The 16334-nt window shown below is 40.6% G+C and overlaps 1 protein-coding gene across 1 annotated transcript in view; it reads right to left on the bottom strand.

The window, feature by feature from the left end:
* Positions 1–16334, bottom strand: part of LOC127575767 (growth factor receptor-bound protein 14-like) — a 71862-nt gene that overhangs the window by 43571 nt on the left and 11957 nt on the right. The window contains exon 2 of the mRNA XM_052025833.1: positions 6910–7066. Coding sequence (XP_051881793.1) covers positions 6910–7066 — 157 coding nt within the window. The remainder of the gene's footprint in view (positions 1–6909; positions 7067–16334) is intronic.

Raw genomic sequence — 16334 nt, 5'->3', positions numbered from 1 at the left:
GAAGGTTGGAGAGAACTCTTAGAGGGTAGAGACCAAGGTTGTCCAGGTGATAAATAGTATGAGGGTATGAGTGAGTGTTAAATCATAGCTAGTTGATGTGCAAATGAGGGAGACAAATGCTGACAGGAGAAAACAAATGACTGCAGATTCTGGAATCAGAATCAAACAAATGCTGGAAGAACTCAGCCAGTCGAGCAGCATCTGTGGGAAGGGAAATCAGTGTTTCAGGTCAGGGACCCTTCCTCAGAAATGGGAGAAAGAAGTGGAGGGTTTACAGTTTTCAAAGAGTTTCCAAGTGGTGCTCATGACATTGTCTCCCCTAATGTTGGAAAAGCTCAACAGAAATTGGGTCATCACTTTGCAGAACATCTGTTCAGTCCACTAGGGTAATCCCAAACTTCTGGCTGCCAGTCAATTCCCACTCTGGACTCTTACAAAACCTCCCAACCATCCAGACATTTTGCAGCTGACAAGATTCTATTGACTTCAACAATTTCAGATAACCAGCCTTCATTTGTGCCAGAACTAGCCAGTTTTGTTGCAAGATCTGCACCTGTAACATTAACTCAGTTTTCTCATCTTGAGACATGCTGCCTGATCTAAAAAATGCTGGAAGTTCTCAGACTTCAACCAATGCACTTTTCAATGCAACTTCACCACTGTCAATCAATCATCTCCCTCTATTTACAGCTAATGTGTCTGGAGGGATACAAGTACTCACCCTTAGAAGCATGAACAGGATGTATATCAGCTGGACAAAATTGATCTCCACCTTATCACAGCCTTTCCCTTCATTCTCCACGTGTTCTCTCCCTTTCAGTTCAGAAGATTTAATATTTCAGGCCAATAACTATTTCTCTCCTAGATCATCAGACACCAACAGTAGGAGGTGTGGACCATCCGGTGCTCATGTCTGCTTTGCCATTTATCAAGACCATGGCTGAATATCTACCTCAGTACTTCCCCCCCCCCCCCCATTTATTAATTCCTTTAATGCCTGCAAATCTACTGATCTTCAATTTGAATGACCTGTGACTGAGCCCCCACAACCTCCTGGGTAGAGAATGTGAAAAGGTTCACTGTTTTGAGAGACAGAAAAACAACATCTAAATAGCAAACCCCGATTCTCAAAATTGGACTTCAGTCAAGGAAAATAACCTCCCTACATCTAGTTTTTCCCAAGTCCTTTAAATATTTTGCAAGTTTCCTCTCATTCTTATAAAGTTTAAGATGAAACCCCAGTCTATTCACTGTTTACATACTGCAAACCCACCATCTGTGAAACAGTGTAGTGAATCTTCATTACACTCCATGGCAAGTACATCTTTTTTAGGCAAGACCAAAATTGCAGTGTTCCAAGTGCAATCTCTACCAAGTCCCTATATAATTGCAACTATGACCTTACTCCCATTTTAAAAACCCTCTTGTAATAAAGAACAAACTACTGGAACTCAGCAAGGCAAGCACCATCAATGGATGCAAAGGGACTGTTGGCATTTTGCGTTGAGACCTGCATCAGGACAGTGTAGAGAGAAGATAGGCAGTATATGGAAGTGGGAAGGGTGAGAGAAGCTGGTAGGTGGAACCAGATGGGGGACTGGGATGGTGAAGAGATAGGCAGATGGAACCATGCTGGGGAGGTTATTGGCTGGGGGGCGGGGGGGGGGGGGGAGAGTTGGTGAAGAAAGACAGACAGGAAGGGGAAGGAAAAAGGTGAACAAAAAGGGAAAGGACCTGGGTGTACTGGTGGGAGTGAGAAAGGAACATTGGGATGAGTGAGTTACTTGGAATTGGAAAATTCAGGTGTTCATTCCATTGGATTAGAGCTATCCAAGCTGAATACGAGCCACCTCCTCCAGCACCAGCAGCCCTTTTGGCCTCCTAATTGATTGTACACAAGTCAGTGAAAGCCAATGTGCAGGTGTAACAAGCACACCTAGGCCCCTTTGAACATAATTCACTCACCATTGAAGGACCTCCAGCAGTCTGTGCTCACTCCACTGTTAGTGTAAATGGCACATTATCTACCTGACATTTGAAGCACCCTAGTTTCTGTATTTACAAAACAGGTGCAGTAGTTAAGTCACTTCAAGTCTAAGTAAATCTCATTTCAACACCATCTGGAAGAAAATACACTCAGTGCCCAATCCACTAACATTTATTCCATCATGCAACACCTATCCAGAAAATGCACTGCAGCAATTTGCTAAAGCTTCTTTGATACCTATGGCCTCTACGCTTGGGAATGGGCAGCAGATGCATGGAGATGTCACTACCAAGTCCCTTTCTATGTGGCACAAGGCTGACATGTCAACACATTGCTATCCCTTTAGCACTGGAATACCCTAATCAATAGTGTTGAGAGAGGACCATCATATACTGCAGTAGTTCAGAAAAAGGCTCACCACATTTGAAGGCAATTAGGCATGGCCAAAAATTCCGTCCTTGCCAGCAACACCCACATCCCACAAATCAATAAGTGCCCTTTTAACAATATAATCAGTCCCTCACTCTAGCAATGTAGTGTATGCAATTTCATTGCTTCAGGCTGTCACTGGATACTGAAAATTAAAATTTTCAAATTACTTTGTCCTTGTGTCTCCTCCCCCCCACTGCACAGAATTTAATCCTCTCCAGTTTACTTTGATCCTTGCATTTCCTTAGCCAATCTAGATAAAATTAAATGCTGTTGTTTACTCAGTACCTGGTTTCCCTCACTGCAAAGTTATCAAATTAATGCAATAGAAATTAATGACCTACATGATCAAGGGCGCATCAGATTCTTGCCAGATACTATGTTCAGGCATAGCAACATTTGTACCAACATAATTCAAAAACCAACATGACTGAAAAGGGTCAAGTTACCAGAAGAGGTTGAATTGGCCATTTCCTAAATTTCCCCTACTTGAGGAGAGATCTAATTGGAGATGGTCTAGTGATTAAAGGAAGAGGAAAAAACTCTGAAGGATTGTCTAGTACAGGCAGCATAATTTTAAACATTAATGAGATAGTTTGAGGGTGAATGTAGGAAGCTGTTGTCTACACAAATCTTAGCAGAAACCAGAATTTTACCCCCCATAAAACAAGTGTCACCAATGCCTTTGGTTATGGTTCTATGGTAGATATTGAAATTATTCAACTTAGTTGACAGTGTTTGCTTGACTCAGGTGCTCCATTTGCCTACAACTAAAGTGAGAATGACAAGCTGCCAAATCAGAGAGAGAGAAGCAGCCCTACCCCATTTTAAAAGAGGACCTGCCTTGGTGCACCAGACTGAAGCTGCAGTCGTTATTACAGTGAGCTGGTCATGGGATGCAGGCAGGGAAATCCTTAAAGATTGTTTAAAATAGTGAAAATGTTTTACTGTAAACTATTGACCAAAAGGTTAAAAAATTTTGCAAATCAACTTCATGATAAAACCACCTAATGGGGGTGACTAAGTACTATGTTCAGCCACATTATCAATGAAAAAGCTAGAATTCAGTAGCATGGATCATTTAACAGAGGAATACTAAGAGTACTTTATTACACAAATTAAATTGATAACACTAATGAGGACATGTAAAAGTGTGATTTTTTTTTACATTTCCAGTAGAAAACCAACAAGTAGATCAACTGTCAGCTTTACACCCCACCCATTTTGTTGGCAAATAAAATCTGGAGGGGCTGTAAAATGACAGACTGATACAGTATTAATGGAATTTCAAATCAGACAATTTGGTTTAAATTACCTCTGATGGCCAGTTATGTAAACTGAGCCAGAGTAGCTGCTATCTCTAGAAGGATAAAACTTGGATGTTCAGTGTCCAGAACATGGTTTTGTACTATATGCACTTACTTGACTAAAAGTTGCTTCTGTGCAACACAATGGTCACAATGTGCAGATCAAAGCACAGCTCACACACAAATATCTTGTATATTAAATTCCAAGCATTACAAATCATTTGCTTTAAAGCAAAGTTGCTTGCCTTTGTGTAAATAACACTCAGGAGGTTTTTAAAACTAGAGATGCAGAGGATGGGGTCATGAGCAGCAGGATGGTTGATGAGAAATCAGGGAGATACTGTATAGCCAATGAGAGCATATTTAGTCATCAGGAAAGACAGGAGCACAGTAAGAGGGGAAAGACCATTGGTTTAAACTGCATTTATTCCAATGCAAAGAGGCTTGACAGGTAATGTGGATGAAATCGTGGTGTGTGGATTAACTCTGGGAAATCAGATACAACCATAAAGAGAAGCATGGCTGAGGGAAGGGCAGGACTGGCAGCTCAATGTTCCAGGATACAGATGCTACAGGTGTGACAGGTGCAGGTAAGAGGGGGAAGTTGCCTTCTTGATAAAAGAGAACAAGTTCTGAGGATATTCTTGGGCATCATCCCGTGAAGCCATATGGGTAGAACTTAGAAATCACCCTGATGGGATCGTATTGTATTATAGCACCAGCCCCCCCACCCCCCCCCCCCCAAATAGTCAGGCATTGGAGCAGATATGTAGAGATTGCAACTAGTTGTAAACAATTAGTATTAGTGGGAGATTTTAAACTTCCCTAATATTGACTGGGCCAACCATAGTGCAAGGCTTGGATGGAGTGGAATCTGTCTTCCTTAATCAATGTATAGAGGAAATGACTAGAGGGGGTGTGACAGTGGACTGCCTCCTGAGGAATGAGGTAGGGCAAAGTGGCAGAAGTGTCTGTCAGTGAGCACCTTCGGTCCAGTGACCATAATTCTATTAGTTTTAAAATAGCTATGAAGAAGAATATGACCAATTCACAGGTTAAGGTCCTGAACTGGGACACAGCAAATTTTGGAGCCACTAGGCAAAATCTTGCTGGTGGTCGATTGGGTAACAGTTTGCATGGGAATGAGAATCTGCCAAGCAAGAGGCCTTAAAGTGTGAAGTTCAGGGCCTGCATATTCCTGTTAGGGTGAAGGGCATGGCTGGCAGGTTTCAGGGAGTGGTTGCTAAGGGATAGTGAGGCTCTGGTTCAGAAAAGAGGCAGCATACATTGCCTGCAAGCAATCAGAAACTAGCAAGTCTCTTGATGACTACAAGTGTAGGAATGCACTTAAGTTAGAGGCCAAAGAGGACATGAAGAGGATCTGACAGGGAAGGCAAGGCAAAAAGCCAAGATATTCTATAGGTATATTACGACTAAAAGGGTGGCTCGGGGGAAGAACAGTTCCTTCTAAAAATCAGCATGGCTGGCTGTGTGGAACCAAAGGAAGAGGGCAAGATTTTTTAAAATGCACTTCTCTCCAGGTTTTTTTTATACTGTGGAGGAAAATGGAAGCTAAGGAGATGGGGGAAATGAGTGGTGTCATCTTGGGCCACATATGAATTAGCAGGGAGGTGGTGGTATTGGAGGCCTTAAAGTGCACTAAGGTGGATAAATCCCCAAGGACTAATAGCGTGTTCTCAGACCATGTGGGGAGCTAGAAGTTACAAAAGCCCTTGCAGAGTGTTGCTCCATCTCTGGCCACAGGAGAGGTTCAAGAACTGGATGTGGCTAATGTGATACCATTGTTTAAGAAGGGTAGCAAAAACAAGCCAGGAAATAGTGGTGGATAAATTGCTGGATGGGATTCTGAGGGACAGTCAGCATAGCTCTCTTGGAATTCTTAGAGGAAACCAAGTAGATAAGGGCAAGGTAGTGGATGTTGTCTATATGGACTTTAGCAAGGTCCCTCATGGCAGGCTAGTCTGGAAGGTTAGGTTGCATGGGATCTGGGGGAGTGACAGATGGGAATTTTAATTGGCTCAGTGGTAGGAAGCAGAGGGTGACAGCCAATGGTTGTTTCTCAGACAGGAGGCCTGTCTAGTGGTGTGCCTCAAGGGCCACTGCTGGGACCTTCACTGTTTGTAATTTATATAAACAATTTGGATGTGAATGTACAAGACCTGGTTAGTAAGTTTGTGGATGATACTAGAATAGGTGTTGTAGATAGTACAGAAGATTATGAAAAATTATAGGGGGATCTTGATCAGCTGGGTATGTGGGCTGAGGATTAGCAAGTGGCTTTCAATCCAGATAAAATGAGGTATTGCATTTTGGGAGATCAAACCAAGGTAGGACTTGTACAGCAAATGGTAGGGCCCTAGAGTGTTATGGAACAGGGACCTAGGAGTGCAAGTGCATAGTTTGTTGATAGTGTCACAATAGGTAGGGCAAAGGTGACATTTGGCACACTGTCCTCAGGGCATCAAGTATAGGAGTTGGGAAGTTATGTTGCAGTTTTACAAGATGTTGATGAGGCTGCACTTCGTGTTGTGTACAGTTTTGGTCACCCTGTTGTAGGAAAGATTATTGAACTAGAAAATGCAGAGAAGATTTACCAGGACATTGCCTGGACTTGGGGGCCTGAGTTACAAGGATGGATGGCATTGACTTGGACTTTATTCCCTGGAATATAGGAGATTGAGGGTTGACCTGATAGAGGTATACAAGATCATGAGGGGCATAGACGGGGTGAAACAGTCTTTTTCCTAGAAAAAGAGTACTAAGAGGGCATAAGTTTAAGATCAGGAGAGAAATTTAAAAAGGGACATTAGGGCAATTTCTTCACATGAGTGGTGCATATTTTGAATGAACTGCCAGAAATAGTGGCCGAGCAGGCACATTAGCAATATTTAAAAGACATCTAGATAAGTACATGGATATGAGAAGTCGAGGGCTATAGGCCAAACACTGGTAGATGGGACAAGCTTGCTGGGCAATATAGTTAGCATAGACCAGTTGGGCTAAAGGGCCCCATTTCCATGCTATATGACTACAATGCTTGCATTATATTTACATGGGCATAACACTACCAATAACTTACACAGAATATCTACCAAGTGTGAAATAGAAAAGCTGTAGTACTAATTTTACTTCAATTAAACAAGTATCCAATAACTGTTTGCTTACCTATGCCAATATGAGACAATTGTTCAATGATAGTCCAGGTACCATCATTAACATAATGATTTTTCATTATTAGCAGCTGACACACATCTCGAGCTGCACTGTCACTTGGCACTTCCAATGCTTGACTGTTGCCATCTTCATTAAATACCTTAATTACCTGGATATAAAAAGATAACCAACTAAAATGAAATTGTTGGTCATTATGTAATTTACCTACATCAACCTCTCTGACAATTGTAAAGGACAAATCCTTCAGAATTCTGCTCGATTTAGGATCCCTTCACATTTCTTTCAAAAGGTACAAAAACAGATTTTACAAATATTTTTGAAGAGCCAAAATAACCTTTTCTGCACAAGGACCATCAACTAAAATGGATAGATTTAAATTAAATTTTTTTGAAACAAGAGCAAGATTTGTCCTTTAGCCACCTCTATAGATTTGCCCCATCTAGTCTCAATAGTTTTAACCACTTACCAGATGTGAAAAAGAATTTTAATACTATGTACAAAACTGACAGTAGGTCAAAGTCATTGCACCATTGAACTGTTGCTAATTAACATCAGTTTGACTTCACAACTACACACTTCACCTAATCACCTGGTACTGTCCCTTACTGCAAATACAGGCAGCCCCCAGGTTACTATTCCTGGGAACTGTCCACAAGCCAATTTCTTCCCAGAAACATCCATTTTCTACAGTAATCCATCTTATTGTATACACTTGCTACAAGTTTGTTTCATTCAATCACCCCAACACTACCCATGATTAAGCTAATATATACTGTATCCAGTCATGAATACCATGAAACATTACTAGTTTGAAAAAATGCTTTAACAATGTATGGGATAATTTGCATAAAGTTGGATTTCCCCAAGTTATGTCATCTGTAACCTAGGGTGCCCCTGTAACCTAAAAACACTTTTTCTACCTCACTTCAATTTCTTTATTAATTGCTATGAAAAGGGTCTTATACTTGAGGTCTGGTGCTTTGTTCTCTGGTTATCATTTAATTTTAGTCCTCTAAATTGCAGTCAAGTGCCAAGTCATGGCCATTTAATTAGCATAGCTTCTTGTACGTTATTCCAAACAGTAAATTCATTACGTCAGCCCAGCAATTTAGACCAAAATTGAACGAGAACCAGAGTAGAACAAAACAGCAGACCTCAAGTATAGGACCCTTTTAATGACATTCTCCAGCATAATCAAAATTTAGATGGAAGAACCTATTATCATTGCTGTTTAACACTTTCCTAAAGTAGCAAGTATTTACAATTCCTGAAGCAACTTATGCACAATAAACTTCTGAAATTTTAATCTTGTAAAACCAAGGTTTACATTGGGCAGAATTTGGTAGGGGTGTCCAGGAAGAACTCCTGACAGTACATTGACAGGCTGACCAAAAGGAGACACCGTACTGGATCTAGTACCAGGCAATGAGCCTGGTCAGGTGACAGACCACTCAGTGGGTAAGCATTGAGATAGTGACCACAACTCCTTGACCTTTAGCATAGCCATGGACAAGGATAAGAGCAGATGATACAGAGAAGTATTAATTGGGGAGGGTTAATTATGATGGTATTAGGCAGGAACTTGGGAGCATAAATTGGGAACAGATGTTCTTAAGAAAGTGCACAACAGAAATGTGGAGGTTATTTAGGGGCCACTTGCATGGGGTTCTGGACAGGTTTGTCCCACAGACAGGGAAAGGATGGTAGGGTGAAGGAACCATGGTTGATTAGAGGAGGAACATTTAGTCAAGAGGGAGGAAGCATGCACAAGGTTTGGGAAGCAAAAATCAGACAGGGCTCAGGAGTTATAAAAAGGTAGCCAGGAGTGAGCTCAAGGACTTGGGAGAGCTAGAAGGGAACACAAGGCCTTGGTGAGTTGGATTAAAGGAAAACCAAGGCATTCTACACATGTGAAAAACAGGAGGATGACTAGAGTCAGGGTAGGACTGCTCAGGGATATAGGGGGAAACATGTGCCTGGAGGCAGAGCAGGTAGGGGAGGTCCTTACTAAATATTTTGCTTCAAGTGTTTACCAGGGAGCAGGACTGATAAATGAGGTTAGCATAGAACAGGCCAATGTGCTTGAGAGCATGTCAAGGTTAAGAAAGAGACAAGTGTTGGAGCTTCTTTAAAAAAAATAGGATAGTTAAGTCCCTGGGGCTAGACAGGATAAATCCCAGGTTACCAAGGGAAGCAAGGAAGAGGTTGCTGGGGTGTTGACAATGATCTTTGGGTCATGGCCACAGGAGTGATAGAGGACTGGAGGATGTCAAATGTTGTTCAGGAAAGGCAATAGAGAATTCTGGAAATTAGACCGGAGAGTCTTACATCAGTGGTGGACAAACTATTGGAGAGAATTCTTAGTGACAGGATTTAAGCATTTGGAGAAGCATAGTCTTATTAGGGATAGTCAACATGGTTTGAGGGGCAGGTCATTCCTCACTAGCTTAACTGAATTTTGTGACAAAAATTGAAGATAGTGGTGGTGGATGTTGTGTGTATGGATTTTATAAAAAGGCATTTGACAAAGTTCCCCATGGTAGGCTCATCCAGAAAGTCGAGGCATGGAATCCATGGAAACTTGACTTTGTGGATTCAGAATTGACTTGCCCATAGAAGGCAGAAAGTGGGAGGAGGAGAGTATTCAGCCTGGAGGTCGGTGACTAGTGGTGTTCCACAGGGAACAGTTCTGGGACCCCTGCTCTGTGATTTATAAACTTGGATGAGGAAGTGGAAGGGTGGTTAGTAAGTTTGCAGGTGAAAAAAAGTTGGAGAGGTTGTGGATATAGTGTAGAAGGTTGTCATAGGTTACAATAGGATATAGACAGTTTGCAGAGTTGGGCAGAGAAGTAGCAATAGAGTTCAATCCAGACAAGTGTGAAGTGATACACTTTGGAAGAACAAACTTGAAGGCAGAGTACAAGGTTAGTGGCACGATTCTCAGCAGTGTGGAGGAACAGGAGGATCTTGGGGTCCAAGTCCATAGATCCCTCAAGGTTGTTGTGCAAGTTGATAGGGTGGTTAAGGCAACACATGGTGTTCTTGCCTTCATTAGTAAGGGGATTGAGTTAGAGCCACAAGCTAAATGTTGCTGCTCTAAAACTCTGGTTCGACCACACGTCGTGAGGAAAGGTTCAGTGAACTCGGGCTTTTCTCCTTGGAGTGATGGAGGATGGGAGGTGATTTGATAGAGGTATGAAATTGAGAGAGGCATAGGATTGAACAGCCAGCACCTTTTTAAACCAGGGCATCAATGGCCAACACTGGAGGATATCTATTCAAAGGAGAGTGGAGGGAAGTTTAGGGGAGATGTCAGAGGTAGGTTTTATTATACACAGTGGTGGGTGCCTGGAATGCACTGCTGGGTGTGGTGGTAGAGGCTGATACAATAGGAACACTTGGATAGGCACATGGATGCAAGAAAAAAAAGATTATGGGCTGTGTAAGAGGCAAGGGTTAGATTGATCATGGACTAAGTTTATATAGGTTGGCACTATTTTGTTGTTAAAATTACCAAGTCATAAGGATTTAAAGTTAATTTTCTACCCTTAATTGATCATGTTAAACAATTGTTTACTAAATGGTCCCCATTGTCCTTACTGATTTGTCAAATCAATGCTGTTATGACTATTTTACCTAAATTGCTGTATATATTTCAGGCAGTTCCAACCTTTCTCTTATCCTTTGATATTATAGATGCTAAAATTCATTCATATGGCAGAATAAAAACCCAAAGTTAAGAAATATTTACAGAAGGATGGCAGTATGGCTTTGCCTAATTTTAGATTTTACTATTGGGCAATTAGGTATTTAATTTTTTGGACACAAGATTTAGCTGTAACTCAATGTCTATGATGGGTGTCTCTCAGTGAGTCAGTGCAAGAGTTTTCATTGGCTTCTTAGGGGCCTCACTCCCCTTTGCACTTAATTGTATAAACAAATGATTCAATAACTAAATACAAATATGGTTTCAATTTCATAAATTGTTTGGACTGAATTTCTCAAGTCCTATTCTAATTTCCCCCTCCCCCCCCCCCCCCCAAACACCATCTAGAATTGATCTAGCTTTTCTTTTATGGGAAGTGAAGGGAATAACACGTTTGTGATCTATTCATTGATAACTTCTGTCTTTTGAAGAGTTGTCTAATAACACAATTTGCCTAAATCATATTTTAGATATTTTCAGATCAAACTTTAAATGTTACTCTACCTACTTTCCTGATATCACATCCAATTGAAGTTACAGAAAAAAAATGTTTTAACCCTTATCAGAAGGGCTTGATAGCAATAATTTATTTGATTTGATAATTTTATCTGGTATCCCTAAATGTATTTTCATTAAGTATGAATGGGAAAGAACTTCAGGTACCTCTGCCTATAGAGAGATGGAAGAAAATTCTTCCATTAGTTAATACCTCTTCGATGTGTTTAGACACAGTTTAGAGTGGTTCATAGGACCCATATATCTAATAAGTTAGCTTGCTTTTACAACTATATAAATCCTGTGATGGATGCAATTTGGAGATGGCTTCCCTGACACACGTTTTGGTCCTGCTTTCTTTTGGAAAAGTATTGGAAAGACATTTGATATCATTTCAGTGGTATTGAATATGATTTACAACCACATCCTATTACTGCAATTTTTGGGTTACTAATGATGGATTCTGGCCATTTATCTGCCTCAGCTTGCTGTATGATTGCATTTGTTACATTAATAGCCAGAAGATCCATTCTATTTAAATGGAAAGATCCTAAACCACCTACTATATTAATGGTTTTCCCAAACTAATGTTTAAACTTAGAAAAAAATTAGGAGTGGTACTATTGATCCTTCAGTTAATTTTGAAGAACCTTGGAGCCCATTTATCCAGCATTTTCATATGATGCAAGTTAACCTTTCAGAATCCTTCTCAATAATTTTCTATTTGAATATAGAGGAGTAGAGTTAATGACATATTTTTTAATTTATGAAATACAACAGTCCAGCTTTTGTTTAGTTCTTGGTTAGCTTTTATTACCACCATTCATTTTGTTTCATTATTACTTTTAGTTTGGGTTTTTTCTCAAAAAATCTCTTAAATCTTTTTCATGTTCAATTATTAAGAGATTGGGAGGTTCAGATTACATATTTTACTCTTTATGTTTGTGTTAATTATTATTGTAATCCCAATCTCTTTACATCATGTGTATAATTACTATTATGTATACTAATTTGAAATTAATAAAGATTGGAGAAAATATAGGTTGGCACAACATTGTGGACTGAAGGGCCTGTTATGTTCTATGTCAAGGTATTTTCCTCAAGACATTGGAAATTCAGTCACACTTAATTCCAGTACATGATTCTGACAATGCAAAGCTCAAGAACTAATTTGAGAGGAACAGTGCTAATGTTGTCAAGTGCCAACACTTGATTTAAAAAGACTTCAATTGCACCAATGTCTAGAATATCAGAACAATTGTATAATTTTGGCATACACATTAAATAGATACATTTCTAGATCACATTTAATAATTTCATTCCAAAATATTCTTCATTTTCAAAGCAATGTTTTATGGGCTCTAATTTATAGTTTAAAGTTTATTACTATATTCAAATTTAAGCATTTAAAGCAGCTAGTTGGTAACATTTCTGAAACATGGGAGTAGAGAATTGCTAAACTATAAATATATTTCAAGTACACATCTATCCACTGTTAATACTGGCACTTATTACTTTAAATCCCTGAAAAGGTACACAACTTGACAAAGCACCGAAGAATTTAACCATCTTCTGTTAATACATTTCCTATCATTCAGATCCCCAGTCTTCAACCTTCACTTGTTCCACACTTGCAATTTTAATTACTTATACATGGCAAAATATGCCCAAAACTGCATTAATTGCCAGAAGTGGAAAAAAGTACGTATAGAATTAGCTATGCATCAAATTGTCATTCTGGTTTCCAGAAACAATGACCATAAAGGTTAAATATTTTTGATTTATTGAAATCAACTTTTGGTCAGTACTTTTATATCAAGGTTATGACCTTCAGCTCCTACAGGAGAATGACGAGTTCAAAGACAACAGGGCTGCAGGGAGTCAGTCACTCCCAAGCTGCAGGAGGCACGAGACAGCCTTGGCAAGTAGGATTAAGGAGAGACTCCCCCCGCATTCCACATGTGAAGAATAGGAGGATAACTGGAGTGAGAGTAGGACTGATCAGGGATAAAAGAGTAAACATGTGCCTGGAGTCTGAAAAGGTAGGGGGGAGGTCCTTTAGTGAATACTGAAGTGAAGTATTTACCAATGAGATACCTTGATGTTTGGGAGGATGGCATACAACAGGCTGATATGCTAGGGCATGTTGACATGAGGAAAGAGGATGTGCTGGAACTTTTGAAAACATTAGGATAGAGAAGTCACTGTGGCCAGATGGGAAATATCCAAAGTTATCATAGGAAGTGAAGGAAGAGATTGCCGCATCTTTGGTGATCTTTGCATCCTCACTGGCCACAGAAGTAGTGCCAGATGATTGGAGGGTGGCAAGTGTTGGTCCTTTGTTCATGAAAGGGAGTAGGGATAATCTTGGGAATTACAGACCAATGAATCTTACTTCGGTGGTGGCAAAATACTGGAGAAGATTCTGAGAGACAGGATTTATAGGCATTGAGAAGCATAGGCTGATTAGGGACACACTGCATGGCTTTGAGGGGCAGGTCATGCCTCAAGCCTGACTGAATTCCTTGAGGATGTGACAAAGCACATCGATGAAGGTAGAGCAGTGGATGTGGTGTACATGGATTTCAGTAAGGTGATTGATAAGGTTCCTCATGGAAGGCTCATTCAGAAAGTCAGGAGGCATAGGACCCAGGGAAACATTGTGCGGATTCAGAATTGGCTCACCCATAGAAGAGTGAGGGTGGCTGTAGATGGAGTGTGTTCTGCCTGGAGGTCAGTGACCAGTGGTATTCTGCAAGGATATGTTCTGGGAGCCCCGCTCTTTTTGATTTTTATAAATGACTTGGATGTGTGGTGGTGGGGGGTGGTGGTGGTGTGAAGGATGTCAGCTGATTTTTTTTTTAAAGAGCAGTAGTGGTTGCATGGAATACACTGCTGGCAGAGGCAGATACATTAGGGACATTGAGATTCTTAGATAGGCACATGAATGATAGAAAAAAAAATGAAGGGCTGTGGCAGGGAAGGGTTAGATAGATCTTAGAGCAGGGTAAAATGTCAGTACTACCATGTGGGCCAAAAGGGCTTGTACTGTGCTGTAATGTTCTATGTTCTATCTTTGCTGGCCCTCAGCCTATTAGACTATCACACGTTCAAGAACACTCCCTCAAAATACAATTAAAATTATGCTAGAGAATATTTTTAAAGTGAAAGAATATTGTCATTTATTCTAAACGTATTCTGGCACATTTAGTGGATGCAAATAAGGTTTACAATTGGCATATTCAAAATTTCAGAAAACTGCATCAAATTCATACTACATTAAATACTCCATTACTAAATGCATTAATCCAAAAATATTTCCAAATTTTTTTACTGCAGAAGGATTGCAATTTTTAAACAAGCTACCAATGGTATTCTCAGAACAAAAAATCTTAGGGATACTTGGGCCAATCAGCTTATGAGGAAACAAACTGTTAATAATTCAAGACAGTGACTTATTAGATCTGAGTAAAGAACAGTTTAAGAGGCCAAAGTCAGAGGTGAAAGTGGGAATTAAAGCAACAGCAAATGCAAGCATAAATAGAAACAGAAAATACTGGAAACACCCAGGTCAGGCAGAGAAATAGAGTTAACATGTTGAAGACCCTTCAGAACTGAAAGTCAAGTGTTCATTTTCAGTGGGGTGTGGAAAAATGTAATACATAGGGGAAAAAAGAAAATATCTGATGAGTTAAACTAGGATTGCCATGGGACTAAGTAGTGGATGATGCGTTAATGGCTGCAGTTAGAGTAATAATACAAAGAGGTGTTGTGAAATGCAGGGCTGTATACATGCCCAGTAGGTTCAGCAGTGCTAATGGAGAGAAAATCTGAAATCAAAAAAATGAGCAAGTTACAATGCCAGTGGCCAGTTCTGATAGAGGGGAAGTTACAAAACTTGATATCAAGTCTGAAAGGCTGCAGTGTGCCCACACAATAGGCAGGAGAGGTGCTATTACTCATGTCTGCATTGGGCCTTGTAACAGTTTCCAGAAGGCATTCAATAAGGTCTTGCATAAAAGATGCAAAGATGCATGCAGTCGGGAATAATGTATTAGCATGGATAGAGGACTGGTTAACCAATAGAAGGCAGAAAGTTGGGATAAATGAATGCCAACCAGAGAAACAAATCAGTGGTGAGCAGGTGCTGCAGGGGTCAGTGCTGGGCCTACAACTGTTCACTATATACATTAATTTGGAAGAGGGGGACAGTGTAGCATCAGTTTGCTGACAACACCAAATTGAGTGGAAAAGCAAATTGTCCAGAGGATGCAGTGTGCAGAGACATAGATGGGTTAAATGAGTGGGCAAGGGTCTAGCAGATGGAGTACAATGTTGGTGAATGTGAGGTCATCCACTTTGGAAGGAAAAATAGAAGATCAGATTATTTAAATGGTGAAGTATTGCAGCATGCTGTTGTGCAGAGCAACTTGGGAGTGTTTGTGCATAAATTGCAAAAAGGTTGGTTTGCAAGTGCAACAGGTTATCAAGGCAGCAAATGGAATGCTGGCCTTCAAAGCTAGAGGGATTGAATTTAGGAGCAGGGAGGTTATGCTGGAACTGTACAGGGTACTGGTAAGGCTGCACCTCGAGTATGGCATGCAGTTCTGGTCTCCTTACTGAGGGAAGATATACTGGCTTTTGAGGTGGTTCACCAGGTTGATTCCTGAATGGAAAGGGGTTTAAGGGGAGATCAAGTTGCCTGGGACTACACTCACTGGAATTCAGAGGAATGAGAGGGAATCTTATGAAAACAAAATTATGAAAGGGGTAGACAAGATAGAGGCAGGAAGGTGGTTTCCACTGGTGGGATGGACTAGAACGAGGAAAGTCTCAAGATTCAGGGCACTAGGCTTTGAACAGAAGAAGAACTTCCCTCCACCACCACCCACCCCTTCCCAAGTAAACTCTGCAATTCTGTGTCCAGGGAAGACACAGTCAGATAGATTTTTGCATATTAGGGGAATTAAGGGTTATGGGGAAAGGCAGGTAGGTGGATCTGAGTCCACAGCCAGATCAGCCTCAGCCATGATCTTGTTCAATGGCAGAGCAGACACAACAGGCCAGATGGCCTGCTCCTATTTGCGTTCAGTGCAGAAAGACTGAGGCAGACAGACAATTGGGAACTCAGGGTCACCTGCACAGACAGAATATAGTGCTCTGCAAAGCAGACACCCATGAGTAAAGGATTGGAAGTAGTGTTCTGGGATCAAGA

This window comes from Pristis pectinata, chromosome 1 (genome assembly GCF_009764475.1).
Source record: "Pristis pectinata isolate sPriPec2 chromosome 1, sPriPec2.1.pri, whole genome shotgun sequence".
Lineage (NCBI taxonomy): Eukaryota > Metazoa > Chordata > Chondrichthyes > Rhinopristiformes > Pristidae > Pristis > Pristis pectinata.
Note: the sequence above shows the minus strand (reverse complement) of the source record. Positions and strands in the feature narration are given on the sequence as shown.